At 39.0% G+C, this 20,317-nt stretch overlaps 1 protein-coding gene across 1 annotated transcript in view; it reads left to right on the top strand.

Annotated features, from left to right (window-relative positions):
* The first annotated feature begins 4,301 nt into the window (after positions 1-4,301).
* Positions 4,302-20,317, top strand: part of LOC133655524 (cyclin-dependent kinase 2) — a 32,442-nt gene continuing 16,426 nt past the window's right edge. The window contains exons 1-5 of the mRNA XM_062055771.1: positions 4,302-4,981; positions 10,924-11,001; positions 11,068-11,188; positions 18,268-18,438; positions 18,503-18,604. Of these exons, the coding sequence (XP_061911755.1) occupies positions 4,866-4,981; positions 10,924-11,001; positions 11,068-11,188; positions 18,268-18,438; positions 18,503-18,604 (588 nt within the window). The 5' untranslated portion in view covers positions 4,302-4,865. The remainder of the gene's footprint in view (positions 4,982-10,923; positions 11,002-11,067; positions 11,189-18,267; positions 18,439-18,502; positions 18,605-20,317) is intronic.

Genomic DNA, 20,317 nt, shown 5'->3' with positions numbered 1-20,317 from the left:
GTGTGCGCCTACTCAGTGGCCTAGTGGTTAGAGTGTCAGCCCTGAGATCGGTAGGTTGTGAGTTCAAACCCCGGCCGAGTCAACCAAAGACTTATAAAAATGGGACCCATTACCTCCCTGCTTGGCACTCAGCATCAAGGGTTGGAATTGGGGGTTAAATCACCAAAAATTATTCCCGGGCGCGGCACCGTTGCTGCCCACTGCTCCCCTCACCTCCCAGGGGGTGATCAAGGGGATGGGTCAAATGCAGAGGACAAATTTCACCACACCTAGTGTGTGTGTGACAATCATTGGTACTTTAACTTTAATGTGGAAATAGTGTCGAAGCGCTTTGGAGTACCTTGAAGGTAGAAAAGCGCTATACAAGTATAACCCCTTACACACATGTTTATGTGTGCTATGGCTATGAGTTTTTCTTCTTCCTTGGTCTCAGTCTGGACCCCCTCTCCAGGGGCCCAGGCTTGGACTGAATTTTTTTTTGCTCACCCCCCTCCAGTGTTTACCTGTTTTTCACCTTTTTTGTAAGGGGTGCCGGAAGTTGGCAGACCCGTCAGCGATCCTGTTCTGTCTCCCTGTAATATTTGTCTGATCTTAAACGGGATTGTGCGGAAAATCTTAATTTCCCCATGGGTATTATTAAAGTATTTCTGATTCTGATTCTAACACACACTTACATGTTATATTTTCTGCTATATTAGATGAGAGGGATTGGTTGGTTCTCACAACTTCTCATGCTCTAAAGTCTCATGTTAGCCAGACTCTGAGGCAGCACTGCATGTGACCCTCATGTGCTCACAGAGGAGCACCTGACTGCACATACCACTACAGTACCAGTCGGGTATTAGCTCCTCTGGGCTTCCCAGGAAAATATGAGGTACAGTTAGTGTAGTACACTGCAGACTTATGTACTATAATTCTAATTTAAAAATCTCCTGATGATTGAGGAAACCCCTCATGAAACAGGCCTGTAGAGATGAAGTAGTCTTGTGATTTTTTTTCCACACATACATATATTGCGCTCTACCACGGTATTGAGCACTATTTTTTTTTATAATCTAATTAAGACATATATATATATATATATATATATATATATATATATATATATATATATATATATATATATATATATATATATATATATATATATATATATATATATATATATATATATATATATATAAATATATATATATATATATATATATATATATATATATAAATATATATATTTATATATATATATATATATACATATATATATATATATATATATATATATATATATATATATATATATATATATATATATATATATATATATATATATATATATATATATATATACTGTATATATATATATATATTTTTTTTATATATAAAAATATATATTTATATATATATACAAATATATATATATTTATAAATATATATATATTTATATATATATGATAAATGGGTTATACTTGTATAGCGCTTTTCTACCTTCAATGTACTCAAAGCGCTTTGACACTATTTCCACATTTACCCATTCACACACACATTCACACACTGATGGCGGGAGCTGCCATGCAAGGCGCTAACCAGCACCCATCAGGAGCAAGGGTGAAGTGTCTTGCCCAAAGACACAACGGACGTGACTAGGATGGTAGAAGGTGGGGATTGAACCCCAGTAACCAGCAACCCTCCGATTGCTGGCACGGCCACTCTACCAACTTCGCCACGCCGTCCCCTTATATATATATATATATATATATATATATATATATATATATATATATATATATATATATATATATATATATATATATATATATATATATATATATATATATATATATATATATATATATATATATATAAATATATATATTTATATATATAAATATACATGCGTGTATCTTACACCTCGGTCTCCTTAGACGTATCCTCACTCCCACGTGGACTGAACAGAGTTGGTGGGCAGCTGAGGGTGGAGTCGGCTGTCTTGGTTGCTTTGTTGGGTCTGCTCCTGTCTCTGACCATGCTCCCCCCACCCCAGCAGATGATGTGGGGGGAGTGTATATGTTTCTGTTGTTGTTTTTACTATTGTAGCTGTATGTAGAAGTGGTTGGTTGCATCAGCTCTGCTCTTTTTAATGTCTTTAATGTCCTTTGTGTTCTTTGATGTTTCCCTCTTACAGACATGGTTCCCAGGGAAATATGAGGTACAGTTAGTATAGTACACAGCAGAATTATTAAGTTAAAGTTAAAGTACCAATGATTGTCACACACGCACTAGGTGTGGCGAAATTATTCTCTGCATTTGACCCATCACCCTTGACCACCCCCTGGGAGGTGAGGGGAGCAGTGGGCAGCAGCGGTGGCCGCGCCCGGGAATAATTTTTGGTGATTTAACCCCCAATTCCAACCCTTGATGCTGAGTGCCAAGCAGGGAGGTAATGGGTTTCATGTTTTATAGTCTTTGGTATGACTCGGCCGGGGTTTGAACTCACAACCTACCGATCTCAGGGCAGACACTCTAACCACTATGTACTATACTTCTAATTCACCAGCCATATAAACATTTATATATCTCAATTACAACATAGTCTGGTCTCTGAGATCCTTGTGTCCATTGGAGCGTACCCAAAAAGAAGTTCAGACATGGAATAAAACACTATAGTATGAACGACTACACATTGGAATTATTACTACAGTATACAGCCGCATTGTCTACTATATTGTACTTCACATTGTCCAGAAGGTGGCAGTATTTTTTATTACATCTTCATACATCGAACTATTGAAAGACTGTATAACGCATATACCAGACCTGGGCAAATTAAAGCCTGAAGGCCTCATAGCCATAGCCCACATGCTTATGTGGGCTATGGCTATGAGTTTTTCTTCTTCAGTCTGGACCCCCTCTCCAGGGGCCCAGGCTTAGACTGAATTTTTTTTTCTTCTCACCCCCAGGGTTTACCTGTTTCTCACCTTTTTTGTAAGGGGCGCCGGAAGTTGGCAGACCCGGCGTCAGCGATCCTGTTCTGTCTCCCTGTAATGTTTGTCTGATCTTGAATGGGATTGTGCTGAAAATTTTAATTTCCCCTTAGGGATTAATAACGTATTTCTGATTCTGATTCGGAATTTGTCAAATACCAAGTAGTGCAAAATTTGCTTAAAAAGTTAACATGTTAGAGGTTTAGGGTTAGTCACCCTACCCTAACCTTAGCTGTAAACCCAACCCTCTATTTCAGTAGTTCTCAAACTTTTTTTTCTTTTTTTTTACCAAGTACCATTTCAGAAAACATTTGGCTCTCCAAGTACCACCATATTGGCCAACATTAAAATACAGTAGCAATGTGGGCATACGTAGTCATTAAAAAACTGGCAGAGGTGTTATTCAACAAGTATATTTAATATGGTTGGCCACATTATATAAAGTTTGAACCGTAACACTGTGTTTGAATATTTAATTAGGTGATTATTTGACATACCACTAGATGGAGCCCACGTGTTTAAAGCTATGTAGTAAAAATGTAAACAAATGCATATTAAGTTAAGTTAATCAGAATCAGAATCAGAATCAGAATAGTTTTATTGCCATTGTTTGAGTTAAAGTACCAATGATTGTCACACACACATAGGTGTTGTGAAATTATTCTCTGCATTTGACCCATCACCCTTGATCACCCCCTGGGCGGTGAGGGGAGCAGTGGGCAGCAGCGGTGACCGCGCCCGGGAATCATTTTTGGCGATTTAACCCCCAATTCCAACCCTTGATGCTGAGTGCCAAGCAGGGAGGTAATGGGTCCCATTTTTATAGTCTTTGGTATGACTCGGCCGGGGTTTTTTATGTAGCTAAATCATCAAATAAAGTAATAAATTATAATACACATTTCTATGTTATATGTAGCGTTATATGTAAATGAGGCGGAAAGTGGTCCAGAGTGCATCTGGGATAGGCTTCAGCGGCCCCGAGAGGGACAAACGGTAAAAAATGGACAGCCTTAGTGTTTTTATAGGCAGTGTTGCATTGGTTTATGGAATAAGTTTTTGGGCAGAGGAGTGTTTTGTGGGCAAAAAAGCCAAAGGATTTCAAGTAATGGTTTCCTTTTTTAATTTTGTTTACATATTTCGCACTATCGACTCGATTTGTGTGTGATTATAATCACGATCAACAAACGGTAGAAAATTGTCCGAGTAAAAAGTGTTTACTTGGTATCCGATCGATACCAAAATGTATCAATATCTCTGCTATGAACTGAGGAGACGACGCCGATTACGTAAAACGTCATTCGATCACGTGACCCACGAGGCGTGTAGCCGTTTGATTTCACTACCCGGAAACACCATTGCCCTCGCGTGGGATTCCCTTACCACTACCCACGCCGCCAACGTAAACCCGTGAGATAATATTTGTATGTACTAACTACAATATTGGACTTACATTTCCGCACTGGGCTATCACACGAATAACATAGTACGGCTGGGTAAGCGGTGTCGAGACACGCAAGCACCGCCCCTCCGCTTGAATCGGTATGTTGTGAAGACTAAATGGCGCGCTCACCAGGGTAACGCGGGAAACGTTGTCGTGTTGGTTCTGTTCTGTTCGGCTAACCGCCTCACTATGTTTACACTATCCGGGTCAACTTAGCCCTTAGCCCATTTCCACGCGCGCGAAATATTTTAACCCCAGCGAATGTTTTGACGCCACTCACCTTCTTTCTGGCGGCTGCGTGGGACCGGTGGACCGGCTCGGGACAAGTAGCGGCGGTTTGGTGGATGAACGTCCGCCAGCTATCGCGGTTAGCTCGGGCACAAAGAAAGACGAGAGCGTTGCTAACGTGAACCTCCACGCGGCGGCCGAGGCTTCCCACGCAGATGGAGTCGTTCCAGAAGGTCGAGAAGATAGGAGAGGGCACTTACGGAGTGGTGTACAAAGCCAAGAACAAGAACACGGGAGAAACCGTTGCTCTGAAGAAAATCCGACTGGACACGTAAGTGGGCTGCATTTTGAAATACTAATTTGGTGTGTTCCAAAATCATGTTAATTGTTTCTGTGGGGGAGCTCTTAACTTGAAGCACTCGTATCTTGAATCTCCTATTTAGGTGCTAAATACACTTGTTACTGTATGCAACAGTTGTTCTCAAACTTTTTCATCAAGTACCACCATAATGACAATATTAAAATACAGTAGTGTAGTAGACCTAAGTATTCATCAAGTACCACCATAATGACATTAAAATACAGTAGTGTAGTTGATCAAGTATTCATCAAGTACCACCATAATGACCAACATCAAAATACAGCAGTGTAGAAGACCTAAGTATTCATCAAGTACCACCATAATGACCAAAATTAAAGTACAGTAGTGTAGTAGACGTAAGTATTCATCAAGTACCACCATAATGACATTTAAATACAGTAGTGTAGTAGACCTAAGTATTCATCAAGTACCACCATAATGCCCAACATTAAAGTACAGTAGCGTAGTAGGCCTAAGTATTCAGAATCATCAAATACTTTAAAAACCCCGAGGGGAAATTAAGATTTTCAGCACAATCCCATTCAAGATCAGACACACATTACAGGGAGACAGAACAGGATCGCTGACGGGTCTGCCCACTTCCGGCGCCTCTTACAAAAAAGGTGAGAAACAGGTAAACACTGGAGGGCTGTGAGAAAAAAAAATCAGTCTAAGCCTGGGCCCCTGTAGAGGGGGTCCAGACTGAGGCCAAGAAAAAAAAACCTCATAGCCATAGCACACATAAGCATGTGTGTAAGAGGGAAATATCAAAGAAAACATTAACACATTAAATACATTAAAAGAGCAGAGCTGATGCAACCAGCCACTTCTACATACAGCTACAAAAGTAAAACTTAGACTTAGACAAACTTTATTGCTCCACAAGGGAAATTGTTCCACACAGTAGCTCAGTTACAAAGTATGGACAGGATCATGCAGGTATAAAGTAGACTAAAAATGTACTGTAGTTGCAATATAAAATATAACATATATGTAATATTTACATATTATATATACAGTATATGATATATATACTGATATATTATATTATATTTTTATTTAAAATATACAGTATATAACAATGACCATGTACAATATTACAGTATCTGTAACAGCTGCAGCATACAATAGAGAGTAGATCCAGCAGAAAATAGACATTATAAACAAAGAGAGATAGCTAACATAGAAGCTGTCAGGTAATAGACAGATATCATCTATTGCTGTATGGCCAGTGGTTATACAGCCGGATAGAGTGCGGAATGAAGGAGTTCTTGAATGGAACACTGTGGGAACAATGATGGCCAGCAGTTTGTCCAGTGTCCTCCTGTCTCTCACTGACACAAACGTCTCCAACTGCGTGCCAATAGTTTGAACAACAAAACAATAACAAAAAACATATACACTGTGGTGGCCTCTGCGGTGTTCCACTCCATCGTCTGCAGGGGCGGGGTGAGCATGGCCAACAAAGCAACCAAGAGAGCCGACTCCACCCTCGGCCGCCCACCAACTCTCGGCCAGTGTCCAGTCTGCATGGATGAGCGGGGATACGTCTTAGGCCCCGGTTACACTAAGTCGGATAAGGTTATCCTGGGTAAATCACACCTAATCTTATGTGTCCACACACATCAATGCCACCGTTTAAGACCCCCTCCGTCGGCCGGCACAACGCGACCTAATACGCATGCGCGGAAAATGCACACGTCATAGTCACCTCCAGTGTTGCTTTGTGTGCAAGTTCTTAAATTTAACTTATCTGAACAATATCCAGTGTTGTGGTATTTCAATGAACTGTAATCCAGTGTGTTGTGGGGCCCTATTGTAGTGAATCACACCTGTGACGACATAAATTAATCAAATCTTTATTGGACACAAAAGTACACAAAGTGACTAAGAACATTTTACAACAGTCAATCTAGCGATCTACATATGTGGTCAGGACACTCCTCACTCTTTTGCCTTCATCTTCATTGTCCATTTGTTTTTGGTGACTTTATATACTCTGGACCTAGACGTTGAGTCCGCGACATACATGGCGGACAATAACAGATGCGGTCTGCTTTGCCAGTCCAAAAGCATTCGCTGTTTTCCACAGTTTTCCCTCGACGGCCAGGTAATACAAAGGACACGCTACCTTTTTTAAGGTAGTCCGCATTCTCGTTGTCTCTCTTTCGACAAACGGACAAAGTTCTTCAGTAAGTAGAATCACAGCTGACTTGGACATTGGAAAGTTCTCTTGCCGTCTGAGATGTGTTGTATGCCAAATAGCTGCAATCGCTTTCTCTTAAGGTATTCATGTGTGATCTCCACAAGCGTCTGTACATGTAGATTAAGGAGAAACATGGCATGTCTGGATGACTAGCCTCCATGTTTCCAGTGGTTAGCTCCGAGTTACAAAACCGCTTTATTATGAAGCTGGCTGTGACGCGTTCTTTCTGACGTCACTTCCTGTGTGGGGCGCGGTCTTTCTGGCGTTACTTCCTCTTCAAACTCCGTTTGTAAACTATCAATGAGTCCATACAAAGCTAAGAGCCGGAGATTCAAGAAATACACGCCATATTTATCCATATAAAAATTTGTCCGAGGAGGGGGACCTTATACGATGGTTTAGTGTGGCTGAAACGGGGCTCAGGCTAAATAATTATTTGTTTAAGGGGTTATCCGGCTTAGTGTAGACATGGCCTAAGCCTGGGCCCCAGCTTGAGACTTTAAACTGTTTTTAACTTTTATAACTGTTTTTAACTTTTATAACTGTTTTTAACTTTTTAACTGCTTTTTATCTAACACATTTTTCTTAAGATAATTTGCATTTGCTTTTTCAATGTGTATTTTACCTCTGTTTTAAATGTTATTTTTTAGTCTGTCCTTTGCCTGTATTTATTTGTGGTGTACAGCCCTTTGTTCTTCAACTGTGGTTGTTTTTAAAGGGCTTTATAAATAAAGTTGGTATGTGTGTAAGAGGTAAACATCAAAGAACACAAAATACATGAAATACATTCAAATAGCAGAGCTGATGCAACAAGCCACGTCTACACACAGCCACAAAAGTAAAACAACAACAAAAACATACACTGTGGTGGCCTCTGTGGTGTTCCAAGCCATCGTCTGCTGGGGTGGGGGTAGCATGGCCAGAGACAGGAGCAAACCCAACAAAGCAACCAACAGAGCCGACTCCACCCTCGGCCGCCCACCAACTCTCGGCCAGTGTCCAGTCCGCATGGATGAGCGAGGGTGCGTCTAAGGAGACCGAGGTGTCCGATACCTGCTCATTCAGCCAAGACACTGTGAAGCTTGTCCGTCCCGGCGCTCAGCACCAGCTCCGCAGCCCTGTCTCTTCATCCGCATCTCCTCCAGTCTCTCCAAACAGACTCTGGTGTGGCAGAGACCCAGCAGCTGGTCTCCATGGCCAAAAGGCTCCCAGGAGGCAGATCCAGAAGACCACAAAAAAGCACCGCAGTAGACACGAAAAGGCCACCCCTTGTCACACAGTCCCAAAGGGTCCTGAACCAAAAGGCAAAAAAACCCACATGAAGACAAGAGGGAAACATCAGGAACACAAAAGGATGACACAAGAGCACAGAGCTTCTGCCACTAAAGCCGAGCCTTCTTGGAAAAATAAAAAAAATACCACCATAATGACCAACATTAAAAATGCAGTAGCATAGTAGGCCTAAGTCTTCATTAAAATTAAGACAGAGGTTAATTTTAACAAATATAATTAATATTTTTGGCAACTGTAACATTACACACAGTTTGAACAGTAACACTGTCATTGAATATAGTAAAATGAAACGCTACTCTAATCAAGTGATTCTTTGGCGTACCACTAGATGGAGCCTGCGTACCAGTAGTGGTACACGTACCACAGTTTGAGAATGTAATGATATATTCATGGAGTGCAGGTCTTGCAGTGGATTTAGTTTTTGAGATGATCTGCGATAACCTTTATAAAAGTAGTCTCAAGACAACTTCCAAGATGCCTTATACTTTATATTCTTGTCGACAAAATGTAATTTTATTTTAGTCAACTGAAATGTTGAGGAATTTAGTCGACTAAAACTAGACTAAACCTAAATCAATTTAGACGACTAAAATATGACTTAAACTAAAATAATTTTTTGTCAAAATAATGTGATTACATTTGAATTAAAAACTTGTCAAAATTAATACAATTTAATGTTTATTAAGTTTATTAATAATAATGATCCCTCCCGAAGGAGCACAATTTTAAGATGTAACATGCATTTTCTACAACACAGATGCCTTTTAAAAATAAAAACAAAATTTTAGGTAAGAAATATTGAATAACAACAATACAAAAGAAAATTGTACTAACTCCAGCAGATTTATGAAGTAATGTAACAATAATGCACAGCATTTAGCTTGACGACACACACGGTCCTGGGTTGTGTTATGAGGAGAGTTAAATCATATTTTGATTTGAAACACATTTTAGTCAATCTGTGGCTAACAAGTGTGTGTTTGTACAACTATTTTATGTATATAATAGTTGTATGTTTGTATGAACTTGGGTCCCAAGCCCAGACAAATAGCAGGGTGAGAAAAGAGACTGCTGCACTCGATGCAATACGCCCCTGCTACCACCAGGGGCGTATTGCAGTTGGTAGCAGTAAAAGTAGTAAACAATCGCTTCATTCATCCACGCACTGGTCATGTCATTAGGTACTAGTGTTGTCCCCATGCCAATATTTTGGTACCGGTACTAAAATGTAGTTTGATACTTTTCTAAATAAAGGGCACCACAAAAAATGTCATTATTGGCTTTATTTTAACTAAAAATCTTAGATCTTAAACATGTTTATTGCAATTTAGTTCTTAAATAAAATAGTGAACATACTAGACAACTTGTCTTTTAGTAGTAAGTAAACAAACAAAGACTCATAATTAGTCTGGTGACGTATGCAGTAACATATTATCATTTATATTCTATTTTGTCAACATTATTAAGGACAAACTGTAAAAATTGATTATTAATCTATTTAATTTACTGTTAATATCTGCTTATTTTCTGTTTTAACATGTTCTATCTACACTTCTATTTAAATGTAATAATAACTTATTCTTTTGTTTGATACTTTACATTAGTTTTGGATGATACCACAAATTTAGGTATCGATCCGATACCAAGTAGTTACAGGATCATACATTGGTCATATTCAAAGTCCTCATGTGTCCAGGAACATTTTTCCTGAGTTCATAAACATAATTAGAATTTTTTAAAAAGGAAAAAAGATTATGTGACACTAAAAAATATCGATGTAATTATAGTAGTATCGACTAGACACTGTACTTGGTATCATTACAGTGGATGTCAAGTGTAGATCCACCCATGGAGTTGTTCACATTCAGGAACGGCGTTATTAGCGGTGACGCTGGTGAGCTACGGTGTGTAGTGAAGCATGTTTAGCTATTCCTCGTCCTGCAGTGATAATGATACTTGTAAGAAACATACTTTATTTGTCGCCATGGAGGCCAGGATTAGTGATTTAGAAGTAGCTAATACACTGCCGACTGCGGATGGACACTAGCTGCTAGCTAGCCATGTCTTAAAGCACCTCTTCCTGAGGGCGTTTCAGTGTTATAACTTCACCTTTATCTTTACTTTTTAAGCCAAACTGCGCCCGTTCTCACTTGTGTTCCACTTTTGCACACATGTCCATTAATTTAATACATTATTTAACGGTTTCTTACTACAAATACTGTTTTTTAAAATTGCAAGTGAAGAACATTTATTTAATGAAAGAAAACAATTGTAAAACTGCATAAAAATACATCAATTAAAGATGCGTCAATAATGGATTTTTAATGGAATGGTAACTCCTGACTGGTAAAGTAAAGTGTACCTTCTATAAGGTTATGACACAATATTCAACAACATTTTGTGTCCTGTTCAGGGAGACGGAGGGTGTTCCGAGCACTGCTATCCGAGAGATTTCCCTCCTCAAAGAGCTCAGCCACCCCAATATTGTCAAGTAAGTGTGCACTATTTTCCTCTTGTTTCACTGTCTTTATTCAATCTGGTCTATTTTTTTTGAAAGGTTACACGATGTCATCCACACAGAAAACAAGTTATACCTTGTCTTTGAGTTCCTGAACCAGGATCTGAAGAAGTTCATGGACTCGTCCACAGTCACCAGTATCCCTCTGCCTCTCATAAAGGTAATTCATCATCGGGTCCATGTTCGCCTCGTGGTTCCCTGAATTTACTAGAGATCCACCATTGTGGTTTTATTCAGGGAAGAAACCCATTATTAGTAGGAGGCCAATAACCCACGTTTGGAGCCAATATATATTTTATTAAAACATGAACATCATATGTCAGTTAAAGGCCTACTGAAATGAAATTTTTTTATTTAAACGGGAATAGCAGATCCATTCTATGTGTCATACTTGATCATTTCGCGATATTGCCATATTTTTGCTGAAAGGATTTAGTAGAGAAAATCAACGATAAAGTTTGCAACTTTTGCTCGCTGATAAAAAAAGCCTTGCCTGTACCGGAAGTAGCGTGACGTCACAAGCGGTAGTGCTGCTCACAATTCCCCGTTGTTTACAATGGAGCGAGAGAGATTCGGACAGAGATTCGGACCGAGAAAGTGACGATTACCCCATTAATTTGAGCGAGGATGAAAGATTCGTAGATGAGGAACGTTACAGTGAAGGACTTGAGAGGCAGTGATGGACGTATCTTTTTTCGCTCTGACCGTAACTTAGGTACAAGCTGGCTCATTGGATTCCACACTCTCTCCTTTTTCTATTGTGTATCACAGATTTGTATTTTAAACCATCTCAGATACTATATCCTCTTGAAAATGAGAGTCGAGAACGCGAAATGGACATTCACAGTGACTGAACATGTAAATACACGATTAATAATTCAGCTTTGCGAAGCTAAAAAAATAGAAGCTAACCTAGCTACGTAGCCAACGTGATAGCAGCAGTCTCAAATGCAGATAGAAACTAAATTAAAAAAAAACCTGACTGGATGGATAGACAGAAGATCAATAATACTATTAAACCATGAACATGTAAATACACGATTAATAATATTCCGCTTGGCGAAGCTAAAAAAACAGAAGCTAACCTAGCTGCGTAGCCAACGTGACAGCAGCAGTCTCAAATGCAGATAGAAACTAAATTAAAAAAAAACCCTGACTGAATGGATAGACAGAAGATCAATAATACTATTAAACCATGAACATGTAAATACACGATTAATAATATTCCGCTTGGCGAAGCTAAAAAAACAGAAGCTAACCTAGCTGCGTAGCTAACTTAGATGCGGCAGCGGGCGTTGTACGCTTTTGACGACACCCCGGCAGCCATCAGAGTCTGCAAGAAACATATATTTCCCCAAAGTTACGTACGTCACATGCACATATCGACACGCACGTACGGGCAAGCGATCAAATGTTTGGAAGCCAAAGCTAGACTCACCGTAGTGCGTCTGCTATCCTGCTCAAAACACAACACAACCTCCTGGTGTTGGTGTTGCTGTAGTCCGCCGCTCCACCGATCGCACCTACAACTTTCTTATTTGCAGTCTCCATTGTCCATTAAACAAATTGTTCAATCGCTTTATTAACAAGCGGTAACTGGTTGTAGTTAAAAAAGTAACGCACACACATACACGAGCTGCTGTTAGCCAAAACTCACGCTCACACACACACTCAAGTTCTCCGCCAACTCACTCGCGCATGCGCGTTCCCCAAACCCTTATAGACACAGTACACTAATGCAAATATCACAGATATTACAGTATTGTACTTAGCCGCTAAGACACCGATCGATCCCACCTACAACGTTCTTCTTTGCAGTCTCCATTGTTCATTAAACAAATTGCAAAATATTCACCAACACAGATGTCCAGAATACTGTGGAATTTTGTCGAAGAAAACAAGAGGCTTTTCTATCGGGTCCGATGGGGTCCAACCACTTCCGTTGCTTTTGTGACGTCACGCGCATAAATCATATCCAAAGGAGTTTTTCAACCGGAAGTGTGGCGGGAATTTTAAAATTGCACTTTATAAGTTAACCCGGCCGTATTGGCATGTGTTGCAATGTTAAGATTTCATCATTGATATATAAACTTTCAGACTGCGTGGTTGGTAGTAGTGGGTTTCAGTAGGCCTTTAACATCTGAACAAGGCTTTAAGTTATATTTTTTAAACATTTTTAGGAAATGTGGAACCAGTCACGAGACAACGTTTTATGTGGCATTAATGTGTTTAATTTAGCAGCAAAAAACATCAAACTAGGGCTGGACAATTATGGCAAAAATAATAATCACGATTATTTTGAATTATATTGTAATCATTAATCACATGATTATTCATTCACTTGAAAACATGAGTATTTACTGTACCACCAAAACTCAACTTCAAATATAGTTAAAAAAACGGATATAAATTATTAATAGGGTTATCTCGATACCAATATTTTGTTACCGGTACCTAAATGTATTTCGATACTTTTCTAAATAAAGGGTACCACAAAAAATTTCATTATTGGCTTTATTTTTACAAAAAATCTTAGGGTACATTAAACATGTTTATTATTGTAATTTAGTCCTTAAATAATATAGTGAACATACTAGACAACTTGTCTTTTAGTAGTAAGTAAACAAACAAAGGCTCCTAATTAGTCTGCTGACCTATGCAGTAACATATTGTGTCATTTATATTTTTTATTTTATTTTTTTTCAACATTATGAGGGACAAACTGTAAAAAAATATTATTAATCCACTTGTTCATTTACTGTTAATATCTGCTTATTTTTTGTTTTAACATGTTCTATCTACACTTTTGTTAAAATGTAATAATACCTTATTCATCTGTTGTTTGATACTTTACATTAGTTTTGGATGATAACACAATTTTGGGTATCGATTCGATACCAAGTAGTTACAGGATCATACATTGGTCATATTCAAAGTCCTCATGTGTCCAGGGACATATTTCCTGAGTTTGTAAACATAATATACATAAAATAAAAACGAAAAAAAGATTTTGTGATGCTAAAAAATATCGATGTAATCATAGTAGTATTGTCTAGATTACGCTCCTGCACTTGGTATCATTACAGTAGATGTCAGGTGTAGATCCACCGATGGCATTTGTTTACATTGTGACGCTGGTGAGCTACGGTGTGTAGTGAAGCATGTTTAGCTATTCTTCGTCCTGCAGTGATAATGTTACTTGTAAGAAACTTACTTTATTTGTCGCCATGGAGACCAGGATTAGTGATTTAGAAGTAGCTAAAACACTACCGACTGCGGATGGATGTTGGCCGCACGCAAAGCTAGCCAAGTCTTAAAGCAGCTCTTCCTAAGGGTATTTCAGTGTTATAACTTCACCTTTATCTTTACTTTTTAGACCAAAATGCGTCCATTCTCCCTTTTCTGTCTACACACTGTCGGCTTGTAAGTACACTATGTGTGTGCGCTGACGAACATGCTCCTCTGCTCATAAAACCAGCAATGTCATGATGTGACGACGCGCCGTCGTTCCCTTTAAATAAGGGGAGGGGGGGCTAGACTGAATATGATTAATTAGTATCTCGATACTATACTAGTGCCAATATACTGTACGACCCTAATTAGTAACAAGTAAAATAATATCAATAACAATACATTTAAATAACAATAGCAATATAAAAAACTATTTAATTCAGTTTTTACGTTTCAATTTTTTTTTAGTTCAATGTTTTATCTTTTACACTTATTTTACCACACCATAGTGTGTGCTTTTTGTGTCAAATAACATTTTATAAAATGTTTGTTAATTTAATGCACAATCTGTCACATATGTTGGTGCAACACATCTTTGGACAATTTTGACCAGGGTTTAAGGCCAAAGCATAATAATTGTGTAAATGTATCAATACGTGCTTTAAGTACATTATACTTGTTAAAGCTACTTTTTTAAAAACCTTTATTTTGTTAGCACAGTCAGACATTATATTATTAAATTCTCATGATTGTGAGAAGCAATAATCAAAATTCGATTAATTGTCCAGCCCTTTAACACTTATTAGGTGTGTCTCAGAGGAACAACAATATTTGCATTTTAAAATATGGCATTCCTCTACATCACAATACCTCACCATCTACTCAATTTTATAATTTTTTTTAACAATTTATAGATTTATTACATTGTTTTCTTCGTGAAGAACCTGGAAATATTGCCAACATTTATAAAAACAAAACAATTCTGGGCTCCTTTCCGGTAGATTATACTTGAGACATTTTTCAAGATGGCTGACATCACTTCACAAAAAGTGTGAGAATGTGTGAGGTGCTGCCTCTTCTTCCTTACTTATTCAATAATTCTCCTGATCATCAAGACATTTACACAAAGTTTGCCTTTTTGACAGAGATATATTTTCTGTCATCGTCATGTCCATCTGAGTATGTCACCTTGTTATTTGATTGAAACCGTGTGCACTCCTTCAATGAGCCCTCGCTGCGAGTGTTGCGAACAAAGGCTTGTCGAGCGACTTGTCGCAATAGCCAAAACAAAACGGAACGAAGGACAAAAACTGGATTTGAAAATTTAAGCGGAAGAGAATGAGATATACAATGCACAAACCAACATTGCAGGAGGAAGAGAAATTGGTTGGTGCTTGAGCAGTGGTTATTATTACTACCTACTTCACTAATGATTTTTTAATATAATAAATACTGGTATCATGTGTATATAGGGTTTCCCCGTAATGTCATTGAATGTGACACGCCTCCACGGCATTTTCATTACCGCCATACCTTGAAAATATTTTTTTTAAACTTGAAAACAAATTAAAGTAATACAATATATTGCACCCCCCAGAAGAAATCACAAAAAATCAGATGCTATTTTTAACTTTTATTATCAATCTCATGTTAACAAACTTCACAATTCCAACAGGTTTTACCTCCCGTGCAAACACTTTCGTCTTGTGAGTCCGCGCTTCCCCGGACGCATGACACCTCCTCATTCTCCGCCAATCACCTCTCAGGCACGAATGGTGTGTTTACAAATATGGGAAAACCTGACATCACATCCAAACCACACAAAAATAAAACATTAAAACATTAGCAGGTCGTTACAGGATGAATTGATATATATAGCCTATTATTTGCGCACTACTGACAAGTGATGTTTCGAAAACTTGACCACCGGAAAAAGACATTGATCACTGAAAACCGCAATGCCGAAACCAGATGCAAACAAAACGCACGGCATTGTCTGCAGCGTTGTCAGCATGTCTGTGATTTGGACGTGATTTTAATACATATTGCAGATATACCCACGGACAACTATATACAAAATTTGCAAATATTTAGAGGACAGTGGTGGCTTTTAAGAAGAGAAAGTGAAACTGGAGCAACAGCGCCAACCAAGTGTGACGTCATGCTCGCTGCAGCCTCTTTAGTCAGGGACATGGAGGGACAAAAGTAGTCTCTAAACACGACTACGTTTTATAATAACACCAGAAGAAGATGCTAGATTTGTTGCCAGTTTTTAATATAAAAAAGTCATTAAACACTTGAAAAAATCTCAACAAAGTACCTTGTGCAAAGAGCAGCAACAATTGAAAATATGGCAATATGATTAAAAAATATGTTAATTATAATTAATGATAACAGATTTGTTTGACATTTATTTTACACTTCCTCATTCTCCGCCAATCACCTTTTAGGCACGGATGGTGTGTTTACAAACATGGGAAAACCTGACATCAAATCCAAACCCCATAAACATAAAACATTAAAATTAGCAGGTCATTACAGTATGAATTAACATATATCCTATTATTTGAGCACTATTGACAAGTGATGTACCGAAAACTTGACTACCAAAAAAAGACTTTGATCACCTAAAACCGCATTGTCGAAACCGGATGTAAACAAAACGCACGCCATTGTCTGGAGCGTTGTTAGCATGTCTGTGATGTGGATGTGATTTTTATATACATACTGTATATATATTGCAGATAGGGCTGGGCGATATATCGATATATATCGCGGGTTTGTCTCTGTGCGATATAGAAAATGACTATATCGTGATATTGGAGTATACGTTCTCACGCAGTTGCTTTTAGCTGCGGGCATTACACTGCAAGGCTAAGGCAAAATATCGATATATATATATTGTGTATCGTGACATGGCCTAAAAATATCGAGATATTAAAAAAAGGCCATATCGCACAGCCCTAATTGCAGATATACCCGCACGGACAGCCATTTACAAAATGTGCAAATATTAAGAGGACAGTGGTAGCTTTTAAGAAGAGAAAGTGAAACTAGAGTGTGACATCATGATCGCTGCAGCCTCTTGAAGGGACATGGAGGGACGGAAGTTAAGAGTCTCTAAACACGACTACATTCTATAATAACACCAAAAGAAGATGCTTCATTTGTTGCTAGTTGTATTTAACAAAAAAGTCATTTAGAGTCTGTAAACACTTGAACAAATCTCAACAAAGTACATTGTACAACAAGCAACAACAATTGAAAATATGGCAAAATGATAAAAAAATATATATGTTAATACTAATTAATAACACATTTGTTTGAAATGTATTTTTATATTTTTTTAGCCTTTTTTAAGAAAATCATTACTATAGCAAATTATTCGATGACATCATGGTGGTGCATGGTGACGCCCCCACCACCTCAGGTATCTTTGCAGTCTAGGGGAAACCCATCCATCCATTTCCTACCGCTTGTCCCTTTTGGGGTTGCGGGAGCCTATCTCAGCGCCATTCGGGCGGAAGGTGAGGTACACCCTGGACAAGTCGCCACCTCATCGCAGGGCCAACACAGATAGACAACATTCCCACACTAGGGGCAATTTAGTGTTGCCAATCAACTTATCCCCAGGTGCATGTTTTTGGAGGTGGTAGGAAGCCCGAGTACCCGGAGGGAACCCACGCAGTCACGGGCAGAACATGCAAACTCCACACAGAAAGATCCCGAGCCCGGGATTGAACTCAGGACTACTCAGGACCTTCGTATTGTGAGGCACATGCACTAACCCCTGTTCCACCGTGCTGCCTCTAGGGGAAACCCTGGTATATATTTTATCTGCTGACGTAGTTCTGTTGTAGTTGTAAAAGAAAAGACAGATAAAAGAGGCCGATACGATATACACTGTAGGTCAAAATGCCGTAATATAATAATAATAATAGTAATAATAATAATAATCAGTCACTAACCTGACGATGACTAAACATTCACTTTTCTGCCATCTTGCAGAGCTATCTCTTCCAGCTGCTGCAAGGCTTGGCATTCTGCCACTCCCACAGGGTTCTTCACCGGGACCTGAAGCCCCAGAACCTCCTCATCAACGCCCAGGGGGAGATCAAGCTGGCGGACTTTGGCCTGGCAAGAGCGTTCGGTGTGCCGGTGCGCACGTACACGCACGAGGTAAGTGGGCATGTGTGGTCAGGTTTACTTTCACTTTTGCTGAGTTTTACTTTGTGTGTGTCAGGTGGTGACACTGTGGTACAGAGCGCCCGAGATCCTGCTGGGCTGCAAGTTTTACTCCACGGCTGTCGACATCTGGAGTTTGGGATGCATCTTTGCTGAAATGGTAATTGTTTCCAGTCGGGATGAGCATAATATAAATAATCATAAGTTAGAATGCCGTCCATATTGTGGACATACTTGTCGACTGGAGTGCACTACTTGGCTGCAGCCAGCAGAGGCGCTCTTAGTAGTTTGCATAAAATCACTTTTGGCAGCAAGTACCTCATAAAACACTTGACTCTCCAAGTACCACCATATTGACCAATATTAAAATACAGTAGTTGTGTAGACCTAAGTATTCATCAAGTACCACCATAATGACAACATTAAAGTACAGTAGTGTAGTAGACCTAAGTATTCATCAAGTACCACCATAATGACAATATTACAGTACAGAAGTGTAGTAGACCTAAAAATTCATCAAGTACCACCATAATGACCAACATTAAAGTACAGCAGTGTAGTAGACCTAAGTATTCATCAAGTACCACCATAATGACAACATTAAAATACAATAATGTAGTAGACCTAAGTATTCAACAAGTACCACCATAATGACAACATTAAAATACAATAGTGTAGTACACATAAAAATTCATCAAGTACCACCATAATGACCAACATTAAAGTAAAGTACAATAGTGTAGTAGACCTAAGTATTCATCAAGTACCACTATAATGACCAGCATTAAAGTACAGTAGTGTCGTAGACCTAAGTATTCATCAAGTACCAACATAATGACCAACATTAAAGCCAGCAGAGGCTCTCTTAGTAGTTTGCATAAAATCACCTTTGGCAGCAAGTACCTCATAAAACACTTTACTCTCCAAGTACCACCATATTGACCAATATTAAAATACAGTAGTGTAGTAGACCTAAGTATTCATCAAGTACCACCATAATGACAACATTAAAGTACAGTAGTGTAGTAGACCTAAGTATTCATCAAATACCACCATAATGACAACATTAAAGTACAGTAGTGTAGTAGACCTAAGTATTCATCAAATACCACCATAATGACAACATTAAAATACAGTAGTGTAGTAGACCTAAGTCAGGGGTCGGCAACCTTTACCACTCAAAGAGCCATTTTGGCAAGTTTCACAAATTAAAGAAAGTAATGGGAGCCACAAAAAAATTTTTAAAATGAAAAACACCGCATAAAAAGCTTAAATGCTTTGTGCTATGTTAACCAGGGGCCTCCGACACACGCACCGGCACGCACTTTAATGTGGAAATTTGATGTTAGTGCAGCCCGCGAGTTTTGAATGAATGGCGCTTGATAGCGTCATACTTGCCAACCCTCTCATTTTTCCCGGGAGACTCCCGAATATCAGAGCGTGATGACACTGCATTTGGCGCTCTCTACAGTCTGCCCTAAAAGTGTACCTGCTCGACCACATGTAGAATGCAGTTTCGGCTTGCTCACGTAAGTGACAGCAAGGCGTACTAGATCAGCAGCCACACATCTTACACTGACGGTACCAATACCCAGAATCCCATGCAGCCCCAACTCTTCCGCTCAACCAACGCACGGAGAGGGGGGCGTGGGGGGGGGGCTTGATGTGTGGGGGGATTTGGTGGTAGCGGGGTGTATAATGTAGACCGGAAGAGTTAGGGCTGCATGGGATTCTGGGTAATGGTTGTGTTGTGTTTATGTTGTGTTACGGTGGGATGTTCTCCAGAAATGTGTTTTTCATTCTTTTTTGGTGTCGGTTCACAGTGTGGCGCATATTTGTAACGTAACAATGTTAAAATTGTTTGATACGGCTA

The sequence above is a fragment of the Entelurus aequoreus genome, linkage group LG01, assembly GCF_033978785.1.
Source record: "Entelurus aequoreus isolate RoL-2023_Sb linkage group LG01, RoL_Eaeq_v1.1, whole genome shotgun sequence".
Taxonomy (NCBI): Eukaryota; Metazoa; Chordata; class Actinopteri; order Syngnathiformes; family Syngnathidae; genus Entelurus; species Entelurus aequoreus.
This window is presented reverse-complemented; position numbering and strand designations above follow the sequence as displayed.